At 37.8% G+C, this 21445-nt stretch overlaps 1 protein-coding gene and 1 long non-coding RNA gene across 2 annotated transcripts; one reads left to right on the top strand and one right to left on the bottom strand.

The window, feature by feature from the left end:
• Window positions 1-6279: 6279 nt before the first annotated feature.
• On the bottom strand, window positions 6280-8243 carry LOC124280268. Its single transcript, XM_046716165.1, has 2 exons — window positions 7942-8243; window positions 6280-6662 (listed from the first exon to the last, which is right to left on the bottom strand). The coding sequence occupies exons 1-2, from the start codon at window positions 8165-8167 to the stop codon at window positions 6280-6282; spliced, it is 609 nt and encodes a 202-aa protein (XP_046572121.1). The 5' UTR covers window positions 8168-8243.
• Window positions 8244-16168: 7925 nt separating this feature from the next.
• Window positions 16169-18850, top strand: LOC124280269. The gene is made up of 3 exons (XR_006899635.1): window positions 16169-16260; window positions 16941-17030; window positions 18797-18850. It is a non-coding gene; the product is annotated as an uncharacterized LOC124280269 (long non-coding RNA).
• The last annotated feature ends 2595 nt before the right edge of the window (window positions 18851-21445 follow it).

Here is a 21445-nt window from a genome sequence, read left to right as displayed (position 1 = left end):
TGATCTGTCATCAAACTAAGCCATATTATGAATGGTCCCTCCCTAGACTTGACAGTACAAATCAGACCCATTCTGGCTCAAGTAGGGTACAGGTGACAAAAAACATGAATAACAGGTTTGCTGTTAAGTTTTAAAGTCACCTGATCATCTATTATTTCACAGGAACATGTGAAAATACACCTAAATCTGGAAGTACTTAACCAAAAAACTCAAAATTTAGTCTCTTTGTAGCTTGTTTATATTCTCAAAACAATATCCTGCTCCAATTATAATGCAAATGAAAACCAGCACAAAACATAGAAACTCTGATCTTGAAAGAAAGCAAACCTCCTCCTGGATGCTTTAAAACCTAGCAAAGCTCTACCAAATTAAGGATAAGCCCTAAACGCAATGTTTAAAACCTTCTGGAAGTTAATACATGAAAAGAATATTTATCAACAGTCTAATTTGAAGTTGTCAAAGTAGCTCTTTGCATGGAACACATCTGGGGTCAATAATACTCTAAAATGTGAAAAACATTACTAGTCATATGAAATTGCTACAAACACCAAATTCCAGTTTATATCTCCACAGAATGCATAATATCTTATCCTGCAAAATGGCAAGTTACATAAAAGTATCACTTCTCTACAGAATAATGAACATGTGTATCATGTTTTTTAATGCATAGCCTACAGCATATCCTATAGTACTGCCACAATTCTAATGAATGTAGAACATTTAATATTTATTTAAGAGTCACCTGATCATCTATTATTTCACAGGAACAAGTGAAAATGCAAACAAATCTGGAAGTAATTAACCAAAATCTTCAAAATTTAGCCCTTGTAGCTTGTTGAGTATTCTCAAACACAATATCCCAGTGTCCTAATAATAAGGTAAATAAAAACAGCACAAAACATGAAACTCTGATCTTGAAAGAAAGTAAACTCCCTCATGCTTTTAAAACCTAGCAAAGCCTGACAATTAAGGATATTATGTTCAAAACGCAATGTTTAAAAACCTTCTCAGGAAGTTACTACATGAAAAAGAATATTTATCAACAGCTCCAATTGTTAGTTGTCAGCAGTTTTGCATGGAACACATTCAAATAATACTCTAAAATGTGAAAAAACATTACTAGTCATATGAAATTGTTACAAACAATTCAAATTCCAGCTTTATATCTCCACAGAATGCATAATATCTATCCTGCAAAATGGCAGAAGTTGTACAAAAGTAATATCACTTCTCTACAGAATAATGAACATGCATCATAAGCTTTTAATGATAGCTCACAGCATATCCTATAGTACCGCTACAATCTAGTAATCGTAGGAAATATTATTAACATTTATTTAAGAGTCACCTGATCATCTATTATTTCACAGGAACATGTGAAATGCACCTAAATCTGGAAGCAATTAAATCAAAAAAATTCAAAAATTTAGTCTTGTAGCTTGTTATATTCTCAAACAATATCCTGTCTAATAATAAGGCAATAAAACAGCACAAAAATATGAAACTCTGATCTTGAAAGAAAGTTAACCTCCTGATGCTTTTAAAACCTAGTAAAGCCTGACAATTATTGATATGTTCAAAACGCAATGTTTAAAACCTTCTCAGGAAGTTAACATGAAAAGAATATTTATCAACAGCTCCACTTAGTTGTCAGAAGTTTTGCATGGAAACATTCAAATAATACCTAAAATGTGAAAAAAAAAACATTACTAGTCATATGAAATTGTTACAAACACCAAATTCCAGTTTATATCTCCACAGAATGCATAATATCTATCCTGCAAAATGGCAAGTTACATAAAAGTATCACTTCTCTTACAGAATAATGAACATGTGTAATCATGTTTTAATGATAGCTCACAGCATATCCTATAGTACTGCTACAATTCCAATGTAGGAAATATTTAAATATTTAAGAACTAAGGGTAAACTAATAATCAAAAGCATTGCCTCTCCATTTTATATATTTTCAAGTATAGAACAATTACATATAAAAGCTTGCTATGAACCTCAATGCCAATGTTGAATGTATGACCTTCATTAACTATAATTTTAGTTCCAGTCCAGAAATAATCCGTGAAAAATAGAGCTGACAAATGGATGGACACACTGAATCCCTTCTGTATCTTTGTCCAATAATGTAGTGATGTGGTATGGTTTAAAGACAGTCATCATAATCACCCTGTGAATATAGTTATATAAATGAAAATATATACTGGCAAAAAATAATATTGATAAAAAAGTGTTAAATGAATTCAATAGGCGGTTTTCCTATCTTCACAAAATATTGCCTGAGGCTGACAAAACATCCAATATTTTACACAACATCTTTCAAAAAGTGAGTCATGGTTACTCCTCACTGATTCTATATTCATACTTATTACAAACAAGTGTGACAAGCTAGAACAATACGATTAACTTACTTATAATACTGCCATACTTGCTGTTTAAAAGAACAGCAATATTTCACTAAGATGTGTAACATGAAAAACTGAAATGCATTCCCTCATTCAAAACATGAACAGTAACTGTGTTTTGTAACATTAACTAGAATCATGAACTGACATACATGGGACAGTTTCTTTTATAAAATAATAATAATGAACCAAAACTGCTCAGGAACAATTTACACCTATAGCCTCATGACGTTGACATTAATAACATAACTAGATAAAGTCTTCAAAGTTTGATCAAATAAAAGCCATCTGGTTAGCATATCATTTAATACTGCCAGTGATGTAGCCATGTCAGTTAAATACCAGTTTTTATCTTCAGATTGAGAGATTTATGAACAGGACAAGTCTCGAAGACACTGGTACATTAATCCCATAACAACAGAGAGAAAAACATTTTATTGTGATCACCTTTCATTGAAACAGTTCAATCATGTAAGATTTAAATCACATTCAGTGTAACTGAATTTTCCCATAACTGTTGCTCAACATATGTTCAGGATTTCACAAAACATTTTGTCCAAATCAAACAGTAGAAGAAATTGTAAAGACAAGGAAAAAATGAGCAGCTTATGTATATCTCTTTGCTCTTGGAGTCAACACTTGAGTCAATACTCATATTAACGAATGAGGTTACCATGATTAATACATTTCCATACTAAAGAAAAGTCACATCTGCAACTTAATATTATTGAAGCAATATATTTAGGAATTCAGATATGCCAGGAGCAAGAAATTTGTTCCAAAAAGAAACTTGCATTAAACATGAAGTGAAACATCACATCTTTTTCATGTTTTGTCAGTAACAAAACATGATGGATGAATGGACAGGTAACTTAGCCAAGACACTTGAATGCGTACAAGTCCTCACAATCATACATCCATCCACTCGAAATCAGCCAAGTCGTTCACCAGTCTTAACACTTTAGCTGCAATCTGACGTTTCTTCTTTTCCCTTTGTTTCCTTTCGAACCTTTGTCTGGATTTATCAGGATGAAACATCTGCAACATGGAAAGAATACAGGCCTCAATTTTAGAGATGATAACCGACTTGCACTAGGTGCAACCTGCAACAAAAACTAGTTGCATAAACCAAATTCAAGTTGCACTGCTTTTACTGTAGTATGTAATATGCTAGTGAATTACTGGGATGTTTTCAGTCTAACATAATGCAACCAATTCCTGTTGTTCTTTTTCCATTCTTTTAAATTTGTAAGTCTCAACTTTTAGCATTGCTTGTCATTGATTCACCTCTATGATGACAGTGTGCCAAAACGTCAGAGTATTCAGTGCAATGAAACATATTTCAGTAAAGTAGTAATGAAGCGATAGCAACACACCCACACAACTGTCATAAGATGAAAGTTATCACTGCTAATCAATGTTTAGAAGAAAAGGACTGACATAATTATACTTGTAATGTTTATAGATTTCTCCTAGATGGATTTCTCAAACATTGAGTTGCAACTGTAGCAAGTTAGACTAATAACTAGGTTGCACTTTGCAATATTAGGCTAAACCAGTGCAAATAACAAAGCACTAAATCGATCCCTGGAATACATTTCTATAGCTGGTTAAATATATCAATCAGAAGGGCATATTAGTCATGTTACTGAAAAATAAAGACATCCTCAGGTTTTTATGGCTTATTACTCACCTGAACAACCAGAAACATATTTTTGGCACCTCCTCATAACTCATATGCTGTCAGGGATTGGGATAAAGAAGTTTGACAATTGGCCATATTCAGGATTTTTTGCCATTTTCTGAATTTAGAATGGGCCACTGCCCTGCCCAATAACAAACTTCAAAATTTTAATGGCCATTTTTTATTCTGATGTGCAGAATGGTCCATTGCCCCTGCCTTTCTCAATCCCTGTATTATTTATATTTTGTATTCAGTTCTTGGATAGATTTTAGTGCTCTCACAGGTTATTATGTGGTGGTGTGTGGTCCTGTGCATAGTGGTCAGATCACAAATCAGGTGAAGTTAAGCAACGTCAACTCGGAGAGTTCTTGGACGGATGACCATGTTCGGCAACTTAACTCCTGAGAGTTTCTAGGACTACAGTCCTGCCCCACAACGAAGCACATAGCTTGGGTTATCTGGCTTAATAATAATAGGATTGTAGCGCTTTGAGCATGCCCTCTGTGATGTGGAATTCAGTGCATTACAAATACCCATACTATTATTCTTATTATTAGTTTACATGGATTTTAGAAAATCAGAAAATCTCAATATTTAAAGTACACATCTACACTTCGGCAAGAGTGACTGATGTCTATCTAGAGGCTGTCACTTGAAAAAATCGATAAAACAGAAATACCTTTGAATAAATTCAAGAGTTGCTGATGTTCCTGAGGGTACTCCAGGTTGAAAACATAAAACGATGCGAAGTAGGACGAGAGGGCATCAATAAAGCTGTCAATGGTATTGGTCACCACAGTTCCATCAACAATGAGGACGTATGACTTGCCAGCCATAATCGAGTCACCTGAAGGATGGTTAAAAAAAACCATCAGCCAATAACAAACAAAATGACATTAAACAGCATATCCATAAATATGTTACCAATCATTAACTTTTTAGTTATGTAGTCAGTTCTTAGTAATCCAACACTTGGAAAGAAATAAGCTAGATTCTCAAAAAGTTTAAAATGAAAAGGGTAATAACTATTACTGGTAAGCCTGAATGTATCATATTCAGATCAATGGGAGTTTTGGTTTTGTCCTTGAATGTCAGATTGATAAGAGCTGGCAGAAGACTGGGACTAATCCTCACCCTGAAGGACTCTCATAATACTTGCCTAGTACTACCAGCATTGATCTTCTTTCTTGACAGACTGTTCAATTTCGCCAACAGAGGCAGCTTCCTAAAAAGTGAAGTGACAGTTGCCATGAAAATATCCACATGTGTCATAGCAAATTATCTGTTAAAGGTAGGAAGGTAAGGCAGATTGATTCATTTTGATGGATTTACAATAATTCTGAAAGTTGCAAGTATGATAAATATACACTGAACATCAAAAGAAACGCAACACTGTTTTTATGGTCAAGTTTTTAAAATAGACGACATAAACATGAACGCTTACTTTCATGAAATTTACATTTTTGAAAGTTGCGTTTCTTTGGTGTTCAGTATATTACCATGATTATATATACATACATCAACAACATGGAACATATCTTCCTCTTTTTCTCCAAAATGGTCCATGATGCACAACACAACAGCCATCAACCATGACTTCAGATTGTCCATATTGCTTTGAATCATGGCCTCCTCGAAATACATGCTACACTTTGAATTTTTAGACTTGACACTACTGTCTGAAAGAAACTGTTTAACCGACTTGCTTTTTGTTTTGTAGGCATTACAAATGGCATCTCTCACATCAACATCTAACAGCTCCCTGGCATGACTCTGAAGACTTCTTGCATTAAAGAGATAAGGCCACTGGACCTTTAGGGTTTCTTATTGAAGTGCCCCTGTTGATGTCTGTTCTCTGCAAGGGATATGTAGAAGCCATCAACTGGTCAATCTTTGATGTCTCCTTTTCATTTGAAGAAAACATTTCTTTCAAGATATCTCTTGCCTCTTCCATTGTTCTCAATTCCTGTTCACTTTCAATGGGTGGACTCCACTTAACACAACCATATGAGTCTTTCTGTTCACACTTTGTCTGTTTACTCTTTGTACTGTTGTTGTCATCACTGTCACTAACATCCGTTCCATAAATGTGATCAATGCGACGCTTTTTTAGAAGACAAAACAAGTCTGGTTGCACTCTTAGGGCGATTACAGTTTTCATTCCTCCCTAACATCTTGTCAAGCAGAGTCTGATATCCAGAACCAAAAAACTGTACCATCAATCCGATCTTCCAAACTGTCAGGAAATTTAGCAACCATCCGCTGTGCAATAATCCCAAGTTGGTGTTTAGAGGCACGTTCTGTTGTCTTCCTAACTGCATCTACAGTTTTATTTACAAGTTCCTTCTTGGCAGTTGGTGACAAACGTTTGCCTTCCTGAAGGGCCCTACAAACATCACGACCCATGTTATCCCATGGAATTTCCAGTTTCAGAGGCCAATTTGGATCCCTGTTGATATTTTGTACAGTAATTGGTGGAGGAGTTTTGGGCGAAAACGACACTGGTGACAGAGAAGGACTTGATAATGATGATAAAGAAACAGAACTGCTTCCAGATGGGGCTGAAATTAATAAAGTATTATTTCTTAAAGTATTATACTTATCTCTGCAAAACTTAAAAGACAAACAAACTCCATAACATTGCTTCATGAATTTGATCTCAATGATCTGTGCATTTGACATATGACAGGCAAACCGTTTGGGTTTTATCAGTTTCATAATAGATAAAATTGGAAAGCCAGGGGTGGCGCAAACTATTCAGTTGTATATTTTCAGTCACATTCACAGCTGATAAAATAAAATGGTACAAGCACGAAATCTGTTTTGGCATAATATAAGATATAGATAAACATCATAAAGATGGTAACTGGAATTAAATCTATTTTGAGAGTGAAAATCATACACACACACAGTGTAAATTGGTTGTCATTTAAGAAAAATGTTTTAACCTGTCATTTAAGTTTTAACAGTTTCACTGTGACATCTGGATAAAATGGATGTTTTAAAAGTACAACAGAGTATCTTATGATGAACAAACAGCTAAACATGTATAAGACCTCTCTAAATATTTATTTTGATAATTTATTTTGGTTTGTTTTTCTCACAAGCACCTGTGATTTGCATCTAAAATTAAATTGGTACATAAATAAAGTGGTAAATTATATTTTCAGCGAAATAGATATAGGGTGAAATTTAATAAATGTGTCATTAACAGGACAAAACCGGATACCATAATAGATAAAAAAATTGATGTATTGATACTTTCCTGATACAATAAGATTCATGATACTGATTTCTTGGCATTGATGTGCCAACTATCAGAATATTAGTTTAAGTTTAAATCCTACAAGTGAGTGAGCGAGTTCAGTTTTATGCCACTTTAAGCAATATTCCAGTAAGATCACAGCACGGGGCACAAGCTAAAAAAGACTAGCACACATCATCCAAAAGGTCTCCAGAAAGCTACTGCAATACATATCAACATACGATGCGGTACCTCAGTGTTTGCCATGGACATGAACTTTAGCCAAGACATCAACTGTGATGTGTTTAATAACAACAAAAAGGGTAAAGCAGGTCAGGTATGTAATCAGTACTGAGCAGTTCATTGGCAAACAATAAACTAAGTAGGTTTAAACAACACCAAATTATAGTTTTTGTACACGTCTAGATGATCTGAACTTAGGGCCAAGTAGCATTTCGTCAACAATGACACAAGCCTTTAATTAAATACACTGCGTATTTGAGACAGATTAATGGCGTCAAATACGCAGGTTTTCTGCGTCAGGGCAAACACTGAGTACCAGTATCCAGTGAACCAATAACAGTAACAGAACTTACCCAACTTCGCCTTGTAGCCTCTCAGTAATTTCCTGACCAGAACAGGTTTGATAGTGCCCTTAAAATCCTCTTCTTCAACCCACTGAAGGTCATCAACAGAAGTCACTCCAAGTTTCATTAACTCACTCAGCACATCTGATAGAATATTCTCCTCAATATTTCCAAAGAGAAACAGTAAGTCTTTTCTCAATTGTCTGCAATGAGTGTCATTGTCTTTCTCTTCCATGATTTTCAGACACCAACTGTTTTAGAGACAAGTAAAATATACCAGACTCCTGGTATACAGCTACTGGGTAGGGATCTGCAAGGTGATATACAGATATGCATATCATATTGCCATCAGCCTCCTTTTCAAATGCATAAAGATCCATATCAGGAACATGCAAACATGTTGTCAGGGACATTAACAAATAAACATCACTTCCCTTGATAAATATGCTCTGTACCCTTCCAATCGTAAGTTCAACTGACCTAGGCTTGTTAACAATTAAGACACTACCAATTTTGTACTCAATTCCTTTATGACATATTTTCATATAGTACTGTGTGTATTTGCTGTTTAAAGCACAATGAAGTAATGCCTCTTTTACTCAGATGAATACATGTTTGGTTAAATGGCAACAAATGCTCTACTTGCAACTCACAAGCAAAAATATCCCCTGAATTATACAAGGCTTGTAACAACTGATGTTTTCTAGCAAGAGTTTTGGGTAAAGTTTTGTAATTTTGTAATTTTCTTACACATTTTGAAATATGAATGTTTACTTTCAAATCTTAGCGTCCAAAGCCTAATTAGAGGGCCAAATTTGATGATTAACCCAGGGTAGTGAGACATGAAGTGGTGTTTTGGCCTTAGAGATTTGGTTGGAAAAGACGAAATCTCTCATGTAGGTAGTCTTCTATAAGACTGCTTAAAGTTGCAATGTTTGCAAAATCTAAGGTCTGACTGACAACAATTTCAAATAATCTTTTCATCAACAAGTACAGATTCCAAACACTATCATCAGTATTAGAAAATGTATTTTCCAACAAGTAATGAAAAGAGTCTGACAAATATCCAGTTCTGAACTGCATGTCCTTGAAGCCTCTCTGAATTTAGAGAAACAATACATGGTTTGTCTGATGCATCATTGCCAACATACTCAAATCTTGTGATGCGTCTGTTAAGCTGATCAATTGTGAACCACTGCTTTTCTTCAATCAAGTAATCAATGATTAACATTAAATCATACGGCACAATGCCCTCAAAAAGATCATGACCTATACAAGGAGGCAATCCGTCAACAACATGAAAATGCTGAAGCTGATTTAAAACAGAATCACATTTTATGCCATTGTGATTTTGCACATTTTTCAGAAGTGACAACATCAATGCTTTCTCTATAGTTTTCAATAGATCTGTTTACACCTTTTGTTCCATAACCATTCTCAAGACAACCTTTTCTAGTAGCTAGACAGTATCGACAGAAGTACTGACCTGTGAAACTTTCAATAAATCCACCTATCATATGTGATCCAAGGTTATCTCCTAATACACAACACAAGGAACCTTTGACAAACATACCATTGCCAACATCAATCCTAAGTGTTTTCTAACTGTAAAAAGATCTTTCAGAAGAGGACTAAATATACTTTCAGTTCCAAAGGTTTTCAAGTCCTTTTCTCTACATAATATCACTAATTGCATGTGATCAATAACTGATCGCTTATGTGCATGAAAATTGGCCAAAGTGAAATACACTCCAATCAACTTGTGCTTTCTCTTTGCCGAGCCAAGGGGATTTACCACCTCAAAGGCATCTTGATAGAGAATTATTTGAAATGCACTTTTAAAACTCTGGAAAAATTTACTGTTCCTAAAAACTGAGCCTTGATGAATATCATTCAAATCATGTTTGTCAGCAGTAATTTCTTTGTTTACTTGATCTGAATCATGAATATGTTTCTTATGAAATGTATACAAAGAATGCAAAGTTTTGAGAATAGAAACATACTGAAAGGTTAATTCTAATCCCCCAACTTCATCTTTACCCAAAACTTTCTCCTCCTCAGGTTCAATGTAAGGGAAATATTTTTGAATAAAAGCTTGACCTAACTTTACTGGACCTCAGCGGCCCTTTGTTACAGTTAGAAAACAGATCATACTTTGAAAGTCATCCTGAACATGTTCAATAATATTTTCTTGCACTCCATTAAATTTCAATCTTTCTGTTACATGTCTCAAAAATAACAGATTCACTTATTTCATGCAATGACTGTATATCACTTTATGATGCTCTGAATAAGTGAAGCAGGCATCAAGTCCTTGGCTTCTAACTTTAAAGTAGAATTGAGCCACATTCTTCAAATATGTATCCTCAATGTTACTTTCGTCATAGTCACAGTCAGAATCTGAACTTAAATCACCATTGTGTTGGCTTGATGTATCAATACTAGATGAATTTTGGTCTACACTTTCTTCACAAACTTGCGTGGCTTCGTTACCTATTTCCTGGTTGGGAATCGAATATATATAGTCACAAGACAGAAGATTTGCAGTTTGAAGCTGATGCTTTCTTGAGAGATGTGATGAGAAGGACGATATTTTGCTGAATTGTGAGATGCAAGATCTAAACGGACAGTCAATAGTCTCTCTATTTCGTATGTGTTGCCGTAAGTGTTTGAGCAGCTCATTTACTGTTTTAAAGGTATGGTCACAGTTGTGTCTACAAATCAGCACTATGCCCAATATTTCACTTGAACCGCTACGGACATGCCTTTGTACTTTGCGCGGAGTAGCCAAACTTCTTGTGATCACGTAAAACGTGTGCACGAAATGCAGAATAAGTGCGAAATGTCCTTACACAATTTTCATTACAGCATGGAAATTGCAAATTTGGTACATTTTGATGAATTTGATAATGCCTCACATAATGCCTCAAAGAAACGGTTCCAAAAAGACAATGCTGACACGAATACATGTTCGATGTACAAAGCCTAGTTCCCTCACTATCCACATCGTTAGATATCTCAGCAATAATAAGTAAGTGCAATGAAGATAATGAAAATGATCCTTGAATATAACATTATCTACATGATGCGTTGTCTTTGTTTATACCTTCGAAGGTAGAGAGGATGCGACTGATCCACGTTTCCTCACTTCCGTCTCCTGCTAGTGCTAAAAATGGCGCCCTTCAAAGTTTAGACCCACAATTCTTTTCGGTTTACGGTCAGTTCCGTAATTATGCCTTCCGTGTCGACAAAACGGTAAACTACCGTCACGATCACAATTTTTACGGTATTATAATGTTATTTCTTGAAACGGCAATAAACCGGTTGGGATTTACGGAAGAATTCAGTAAAATTTACGGAAAAGGTTTACAGTGTAGCCTGGAATATTTGTTTCAACATTCGGCATGGCCATGGACGACTTATTCATTCACTGGGATGATTCCGACTTGGACCTCGATATTTACTTGGAGAATTTACAGACTACGACAGGACAGAGAATATAAACCAAAAATACAAAAATCAAACTAACCCAGTCAGGTAAAGGCAGTTTTAACATTACAGTTGCCAATATCCCCGATGCTCGCTAAACGGATCATCACATGGTTAATCTCAAGATTTACTTGCAAGTATTCGTTGGCACAAAACGAGGGTGTGGTCAAGCAGTCGATGAAAGTAAAAATTCCTATTATATGGTCTCTGCTGGTACGGACTTGATATTATATCAATCACATTGTGCGTTACAGAACTACACTGAATAAGCGCAAAAAACCCCCACAACAGGTGTAACCAGTGAGCCAGATGCATTGTGAACCATTTTACGACCTCATCAAACTGGGGCAGTCTGTGACGTCTTAGTTAAGGTCATGCTGCCTACACCCCGCCATAAAATATAGAAGTACGATGTTATTAAAAGTTTAACATTTAAATTCATTGTAAATACCATTTTCTTACGAAACAATGAATTGGATTTCAGTGTAACCATAGTTGTTTGTGATGTCTATTTTCACTTTCACACCAGAAAATTCGGATCGGCTGAAAGTAGGTCATTGTCTGTCAAGGTTTTAGATAAAAACATTAGAGCTATTATAATTAGTTGTTAAAATGTTCGCTCGTCACGCCGAAGTCCCGGATTCGATTCCCCACACGTACACGGTGTGAATCTTTTCTGGTGTCCCCTACGTGAAATTGCTGAATATTGCTAAAAGTGGCGTAAAACCATACTCACTCACCCACTACTTACCTGGCGATAAAATGTCTGAACTGAATTCGAACCCATTACCCAACATCTGAGCTGCGGCGTTCTTTCTAATCCCCAAGTGCCGAGCTGCGTCTTGTTTCTGACCGGTCAACACACGGCCACTCTTGGTCATTGCCAAACAAGCACTGTCTTATCTATATGAACGGCACCTTGACCAGTGCTACTTAAATGCGAGCAAGTGTCCGGTTCGCCAATCCCCCCATCACTGCGTGGCCCAGAATGTTGGCTGTTCTCACAGGGTTGTGTTTCGCCGTCACCGTCGCCGAGGCTCACATGCTTCGCGGAACAATTGACTCCACCAAGGTTGGTATTGTTGGCTGAAGTTTAACAAATGTTTGTTATTATCACTTGATCCAATGTATGTTTTGAAATGCGCAATACGAGATAATGCCCAAAACTGTTAAATATGAAATGGTTTATTTCTACCTGTAACCTTGTATTTAATATAACACGATCTGAACAACGATGAAGATACGTGATTAGATTGCGGGTTCTATGTGTTGTCCTGTGAAAACTGTGGGCTAGCCTAGTGGCTAATTATAAAGCGTTCATTCGTCATGCCGAAGACCCAGGTTCGATTCCCCACATGGGTACAATGTGTGAAGCCCATTTCTGGTGTCCCCGCCGTGATACTGCTGGAATATTGCTAAAAAGCGGGGGTAAAACCAAATTCACTCACTATAAACACTGCTATCGCCATTACAGGTGATACACATTTAAGCGCACCCTTGATTTATGTACGCAAAACCCCATTCTTGGACATACTGAAAGCGTAGTTGATACAGAAATGCTCAAATATCAAAACAGTTCTTGCAATTTTTAATTATGGAAAAAATAAATGGTATTATTTTCTTTTGCTTCTCGGTTTATAATGAATAGTTTTCATAACAGAATGGTGAAAAAAGACAGCCGAGGGCGTCGGATTTATTTACCATTAAGAAATTGTCGAAATGCACCTCTTTAAGGAGTTCACAAATACGTATTTGAGTGACTTTAGAGAACGACTAGATAGGCTGAAGAGAGACGGGAGGATACCCGAATGAGTGACTGTGGTTATTGTTGAACTTTATACGCCCTTGGTTTCTAAGTACAATATCACGTTGATATATTTCGGTTTTGTTTTTGTTTTAATTTTTTTTAATAATTTCCGTTTATCAAGACGATGTTTGTTTTTGCCAGGAGCTGTTTTTAGGCGTTTTGACAAATCATTGGAAAAAGGGCCGCGCCATTGTAGTCAAATCACAATTTTCTTCCTGGAAACAGAATCAAGGCCTACATGACAACTCTGATCCAGCTTAATAACCTAGCTAGCTGATCTATGTAATGCAGTAACCCGGATGTCGTGTTTCAGGGTTGGACTGTCCTCGGCAGTTACTGCTTACCCCACAAGGAAGGAAGTGTATACTTCAACATCCGATACCCGAAGGTAACAAGTATGGTGTAAATGGTATCTTTCAATGTTAATTTCCGATTTTCCCTCACAAACAATAATGGAACATCAAAATTATCATCCGGGTGAATATACCGTAGAGGATCCTCTTCATGGCCTTTAGGTCTCGGAGCTGTTTGGACGGCAGTAGACACACACTTACACATTAAAGCTATCTTATGTAAATAGGTATTCACAAAATAAGGACAATCCAAACGGAGCCATGAGCAATGCTCAATCCGCTAGAGCTGAGTCAATCTAGACTTGCGGAAATATTGTAGACTTGAGTTGGAGTCAGTTCCAGTATAATCTCAAGGTTGTGGACGACAGATGACGGTCTGAGGTCTGGGATAATTGCCCTAGCTATATTTGTGATAAACTTGAAATGTTACAACTTGAAGCAGCAAGAATTGTAACCGGATTGCCTAAATTCGCTTCAAGATATAGTTTATACAGTGAAACTGGTTGGTTGCCATTGAAAGTTAGACGAACACAAAGGAAACACTGTACATTCTACAAAATTGTTAACATGCAAGCTCCTGATTACCTGATAGATTTACTTCCACCTTTTACTGAAACCATTTCCGGATACAACTTGCGTAACAAATCAGATTTGGCTGTTCCTAAATTTCGCACCTCAATTCTCCAAAAGTCATTTATTTATGATTCTGCAAGTTTATGGAATGCTCTCTCCTCTACAACAAAATGTACAAATTCATTATCATCGTTTAAATCAAAGTTATCTGGAAATAATGACAAGGTTCCAAAATATTTTTCTATTTGAGTGAAAGAAAGACAAATATACTACACACAAAGTTAAGACGTTCGTGTAGTTCATTACAAGCAGATCTGTTTCGTGTTAATCTATCAGAGAGTAGAGCTTGCAATTGTGGTGCTCCGGTGGAAGATGCTAACCATTTCTTAAAATGTCCAAAATTTGTCAGTTGCCGTTTTGATCTGAAGAAAGACTTTGAACTGTCAAAAGTTCAGTTAGACATTGATACCATTCTTTACGGCAACCCTGCTCTGCCAAATACTATCAATGAAAATATCTTTAGACATGTGCATAAATACATTGTACGAAGTAAGCGCTTCAATTAATCAATAATATGTCTCAATATTATTATGTCCATCCATTACGTCCAATCATTATTGTTCATTATTGTTCATGTTTCAGATGGGAGCGGGCGGTAATAAGTTACATAACTGGTGACCAATCCATTTCAACACTGAATAAAATATGTTCAAACAAACAAACAACAGATAACGGTGGTGAGGTGTGACAGAGATGAACGGATTGACTTTCTTGACTATAATGATAACGCCCACCAAAACGTTCGAAAGACGTGTTATTGGTCTCAAGCAAAGGTAGTATCACTCCCGAAAAAGACAGTTATAAGAAATGGCCACATTAACTTAATTCTCGCCAATCAAACAGCCTCTTCATCACATACCTCAAATACACTTTATCATCTCTATTCCTGTCTTGCAGACTTACGCGCCTGAAACGCTGGTGTTGTTTTATGACGACCAGGCAACTCTCATCAAGAGCGCTCCGGTAAGTGGACGTTTTCAACTATAAGGAACCGATTTTAACGATTCATACGGAAATACAGCCTCGTTCCCCGATTATATAAGGCCTCTTACCTAATTCTCTCAAATGATTTTACAAGTGTGAAAAACATTGCAAACGAGTTAGGAACAGTCGTTTTTCGATCGATGAGCAGATAGAACAAGGAGTTTTAGGCTATACAATAAACCAATGTTAAAACTACTGATATTATTTCGTTATAGGCCCGTGAAGATCCGGGTTAGAATTGGTTTCAGTAACCCATACCTATCGTAAAAGGCGACTAACGGGATCGGGTGGGCAGGCACGCTGATTTGGTTGACACATGTCATCGTATCCCAATAGCGTAGATCGATGCTTATACTGTTGATCACTGGAATGTTTGGTCCAGACTCGAATATTTCCAGACGGCCGCAATATAGCTCAACAGCATAATAATAATAATAATAATAATAGTCCTTTTTATATTGCGCATTTATCCATGCACATTGCATGCTCAAAGCGCTGACATATTGCCCCTGGTCAACGAAAACAGAACACTCCCTTTGAGAATACAACCGGTCGCCTGTCAGGGCGCTCAAGGTTCAAATTCGGACTACCATCGTACCATACCAGGTACCCAATTTTACTGCTGGGTGAACAGAGGCAAGTTTGAACAAACTCACTTTCCTAAGGTGAGACCATATGTATCACATATCCTTTTGTTGTGGGCAGGACTGAAGTCCTAGATACTCTCAGGAGTCAAGCTGCATGAGCATCGATCTACGCAATTGGCAGATCAGTTCTAACCCGGATTTTCACGGGTCGACAAGGAAACCAAGGAAGTGGTCTGAGGTGGAAAATAAAGTAACTGTTACATGTTGTTGATTTCAGAACTGTAGCTCCAGATACAATATACTGAAAGCAGAGAAACGACGAGTTTGTGAAGCTGACACCTGACTTCCTGTTTACTCGCTGTCAGACCGTTATGAAAAAAATGGCGAGGCCTGGTACAGTTGCTATGGTCACCGATCTTTAGTAACCAGTCAAGACCGAATGTGGTATATTGGCGTCTCTCATTGCCAAGACAAAGTAAGACTTTGAAATCATAGCGCTCTTTAGTGGAGTGAATTGTGTTTGACTTGAGCTGTATTCAAATATATCAATATATGTTGGCTTGTTCGTCATCAGGTCGTAAATATTTACATTTTTGTTGAACCCTCTGAGTAAGCGGCACTGTTGCTAATATACATTCTAACATAAAATTGTGGCGATTCGTTCAAAACTACCATCAGCGAATCCTGGCGTGACCAAGGGGCACAACCGTGAAAGAATTTCAAGGTCTTCGACCACTGGGTTGTGAAACTTACATCAAACCAGTGTGATGAAGTCACGCTGTTGTTGTCGCGGTTGATTCTTATCCATGAACATGTATTGAGTGAAAATGACCAACGTCAGGTCATTATGAAAAACACAGAAATTATACACCTCCAGATGTGGGTTTAAAAATGGAAACATCACTGGACTGTTTTGGTTCCGGGTGTTAATGATAATGATCAACTCGCCACTTTGCGATTCATCTGTCTTCAACATCCAGAAGTCGACGAGCAGGAGGAAATCGCTGATTCCACTCGGGAAACAACAGATTAGTAACGTTTTCCCATTAGCTAATCGTTTCCTATAAAGCAGGCTGTGACTGATTGAAGTCTGTAAGGTTTTCAGTAAAATACCCTTGTTTACACTGACACCCGAAATGTTATTTCCATCGACAGCCGTCTGGCATCAAGCTTGACTACCTGATCAAGTTTCTCAACTACGGCCAACCCGGAAAATGCAATCAGACATCCATTCCCTTTGGTGATGTAAGTATTGCAGGAAACAGAGGGAAAAACTGCATATCTGTTTCCTTGAATCTTTATTTTAATATTATGACAGTCGTATTCCTAGAAACGCATAATATATTTTCTCAAAACATGGAGACCATTACTAAAACATAAAATTTAGTAAAGTACCGACTATGAAATGATCTCGAGGAAGATAGGGCGTTATCCTGCCGAGATGTCAAATGCGACGCTAAACCTACACTCGCTCACTCACTCACTCACTCACTCACTCACCCTCCACTCACTCACTCACTCGGCTGTACCCTAGAGGTATGTTGTGATTTGACACCTTTCACCTGTCGAACTCAACGTCATGGCAGAATGGAGGTTTTCCTCTGTTGCCAAAGGTAATAAATGTTAAAAATCCTATAGATCATCAGACTAAAATACAGCTATAGGCCCATGGATAATCAGACTAAATCACAGCTATAGGCCCATGGATAATCAGGACTAAATACAGCCATAGCCCATGGATAATCAGGATTCAATACACCGTTATAGGGCCCATGGATAATCAGATTCAACACAGCTATAGGCCCATGGATAGTCGTGGACTAAAATACACCGCGCCGAGAGCTCCATGAATAATCAGATTCAAATACAGCCATAGGCCCAATGGATAATCGAACTAAACACACCGCTGGTAGCCTCCATGGATAATCAGGACTAACCACAGCTATAGGCCCATGGATAGTCGGACCAAATACATAACTGCAGGCCCATGGATAATCAGGACTAAATGCAGCTAGAGGCCCATGGATAATCGAACCAAATACACCAAGTTATAGGCCCCATGGATAATCGAACTAAATACACCCGCTATAGGCCCTCCATGGATAATCAGATTCAAATACACCGTTATAGGCCCATAGATCATCAGACTAAATACAGCTATAGGGCCCATGGATCATCAGGACTAAATACAGCTATAGGCCCATGAATAATCAGACTAAATACCACAGCTATAGGTCCATGGATAATCGAACCAAATACAACTGGGTAAGTTATAGGCCCATGGATAATCAGACTAAATACAGCCATAGGCCCGTAGAGAATCAGACTAAATCAATAACCGTTATAGACCCATGGATAATCGAACTAAATACACTGCGTTATAGGCCCATGGATAATCAGACTAAAACACACTGGGTTATAGACCCATGGATAATCGGAACTAAATACACTGCTATAGGGCCCATGGATAATCAGACTAAACACACCGTTATAGGCCCATGGATAATCAGACTACAGCCATAGGCCAGTCCCATGGATAGTCGGACTAAATACATCGTTATATACCCATGGGATAATCGAACTAAATACAATCTCGTTATAGGCCCATGGATAATCAGGACTAAACAGAGTACCGTTATAGACCCATGGATAATCGAACTAAATACACCGTTGGTAGGCCCATGGATAATCAGATTCAAATACAGCTTATAGGTCCATGGATAGCGTCGGACTAAATACACCGTTATAGATCCATGGATAATCGAACCAAATACACCGTTATAGGCCCATGGATAATCAGACTAAATACAGCTTATAGGCCCATGGATATCGGACTAAATACATCGTTATTATATACCCATAGACAAGCAGATTCAGCCAGATTTCCAATGTTCTTTGAGTCATCTCCACTTGGCAGCACTGTAGTGATGAATACCCACATGTTACCCAATTCGTAACTTACACATACTCGGCAACGGAATATACATTCCTGTTTTTATCTTTGTTTCCAGATGATAGGGTGAACATCATCAACATCTACAATAATATCAACTCCAACAACATCAACGTCAACAACATCAACATCAGCAACATCTACAATAACATCAACATCAGCAACATCAACAACATTGCTCAGTGAAATATAGAAGCATATATGGTAAAGTCGGCTGTCTTTAATTTGAATATAAGGAGGCTACGGAAGTGGTTATCGTTTGTTCTTCTTCTTATTGGTTTAGCTGGTGTTTCACCACTGCGTGCTTTACATCTTTAGTTAATCGGACATCTGGAGTGTGAGATATTTCTCTTCTGTACGCTTTTAATTCTTTTGTCAATCACATTTTCGTGACTTATAAATACACGTTCCGAAAAGCCACGGCTTGCCGAGGGCCATTTTGTGAAAACCGTTGTGGCTCAGCGGCCAGGATCGCTCATTTTGTGGCTTCTTTGCTAGACCCGCGCAGGACCGGGTTAGAATTGATCTTCAGTAACTCCATGCTTGTCGGGGACTAACGGGATCCCAATTGCGTAGATCGATGCTCATGCTGTTGATCACTGGATTGTCTGGTCCATACTGATTATTTACAGACCGCCGCCATATAGCTGGAATATTAAGCGGACTGCGCCGTGTAAAACTAAACTCACTCACGCACTCTACTCACTCTCTTTGCCACCACACTTCAACCACGTGCCATACAGTAGGGATTTTGTAAGGAGAGAACTGCAGCCGCGCGTGGATTCGGCGGAAACATTGCAATAACTGGCCGTTTGAGACATTCGTGATCCATCCGTGTTATTCCGGGACAAGTTGAAGAACGACTGGAAAGATTTCATTTTGGCGTATGAGTAAAATGAGCATGGTTTTACGTCGCTTTTAGCAATATTCCAGCAATAGTAAGCGGGGACACCAGAAATGGCCTTCACATATCAGACCACATGTCACGATTCGAACCCGGCCTTCGGTGGCATGACGAGCGGACGCTTTAAACCACCAGGTTAATTCCCCACTCCTAGTGCGGGACGACAACTCTATTTCTGTTAAATGGACATAGTAATATTATCACTTACACTCGAAATGTGCTGGGCTTTTGAAAGGTCAACCTTATTTTAACTCATATTAATGATAATTTGTTTAAGAACATGTTCTGCTGCACTACTTCACCATTTCTAACAGTAAAAAACATTAGTTGCTTTGCTTGTTGTTACATTTGTTTTAAACTAAGGATGATGATGATGAGAATGATAAGTTGAAAAATGTATTTTATTAAATTTTATTTTACAATTGTATTAAACATTAAATTTTAGCAACACGATACCTATTAGCCATGTTGTCTGCGTAATGTTCAAATAACGATGCAAGTTTTTCACATAACGCTAGCTAATATCAATTTACATACTCGGGATTATTTTTATCAAAGTACCTCAATACTTACACGCATTCTGATTAGTTTGTCGTATACTAACATAAAAGAAACTTCACATTAGTAACTTTACGTGTATATCCCAAACACCCATACAGAACAAATTGTGTTGCTTGGATAGTAGTTGATAAATCAGATGGATAGTAGTGGATAAAACAGGATCAGGATTAGGTGCATTGCGGTGCCCGTCGTACACCCTGCACAGTCAACAGTAGCACAATGGGTCACATTTTTATTTCACGGGGACAGGCCATCTCAATTGGAGCTTGTTCAGTATCGTGTATGCCCTCTCTCGCACTCACAACAGCAAGGAAACGTTGTCTCATTGATTGCTTAACACCCGCGAACACAGCAGAAGAAACCTGCGACATTGCTGGCAATTGACATTCTGGTGTTTACGCCTCAAGTTGAATACTTCTTCCAAGAGCCCCTCATAAGTGTTCTATGGGATTAAGGTCAAGCGCAGAGGTGACCACCACCCCCTTTGTCCTGAAAGTTCATCAAATGACCATTGAAATAAAATAAAGTGTGCACCCCACTCCCCCACCCCCTTTCTCAAGAGTGTACACACATCCCCCATCCCCCATACACCCCTTTTCTCAAAGAGCTGTATCCGCCCCCTGAGGTGCCGTATTCGTTTCATGCAAACGTGTCCTCGGGTTGTGAATTGTCTGTCTACTGCATCTCATAAGGTGCTACACCCACAGTAGACTGACTACCTTCGAGTATGCCAATTGCACGTTCACGTTCAACATTTGTAAGGTGGTGACGAACGCCCAAGAAGACTCGATTATCGTCGATATTTTAAGATTGCAAACATAGCTAGGAGAAGTGTGCTGCCTAACTTAAAGGTTTAATAGGATAGGACCACGAACGATAGCATACTGCGTTTGTATATATAACGGCTCTCATGTTTCCTGTAGAGTGTTTTCCCTGACGATCTTACAGGCTTGCTTTTCAGATGCGCGCGTTCCACATTTTCAGGTATTGTGATTATAAATACCTTCACATTTAAAATAAGATAGTGAGTTTAGTTTTACGCCGCATTCAGCAATATTCCCGCTATATGGCAGCGGTCTGTAAATAATCGAGTCTAGACCAGACAATCCAGTGATCAACAGCATGCGCATAGGTCTACAATAATTGAGAGATACTATGACGTGTCAACCAAGTCAGCGAGCCCTCTAACCACTCGATCCCGGTAATCGCCTCCTTGTGACAAGCATGGCTGGTGAAGATCAA

This window comes from Haliotis rubra, unplaced genomic scaffold (genome assembly GCF_003918875.1).
Source record: "Haliotis rubra isolate DU_JTF1 unplaced genomic scaffold, ASM391887v1 Scf2638, whole genome shotgun sequence".
NCBI classification, from domain to species: Eukaryota; Metazoa; Mollusca; class Gastropoda; order Lepetellida; family Haliotidae; genus Haliotis; species Haliotis rubra.
This window is presented reverse-complemented; position numbering and strand designations above follow the sequence as displayed.

What these genes read in the sequence shown, in the direction of transcription:
- LOC124280268 (XM_046716165.1), bottom strand. Translation starts at nt 8,167, where the DNA reads ATGGAAGAGAAAGACAATGACACTCATTGCAGACAATTGAGAAAAGAC. An exon ending in AGGCTACAAGGCGAAGTTGG is followed by an intron (nt 6,663 to 7,941) that starts GTAAGTTCTGTT and finishes TATTAATTTCAG; the next exon opens with CCCCATCTGGAAGCAGTTCT.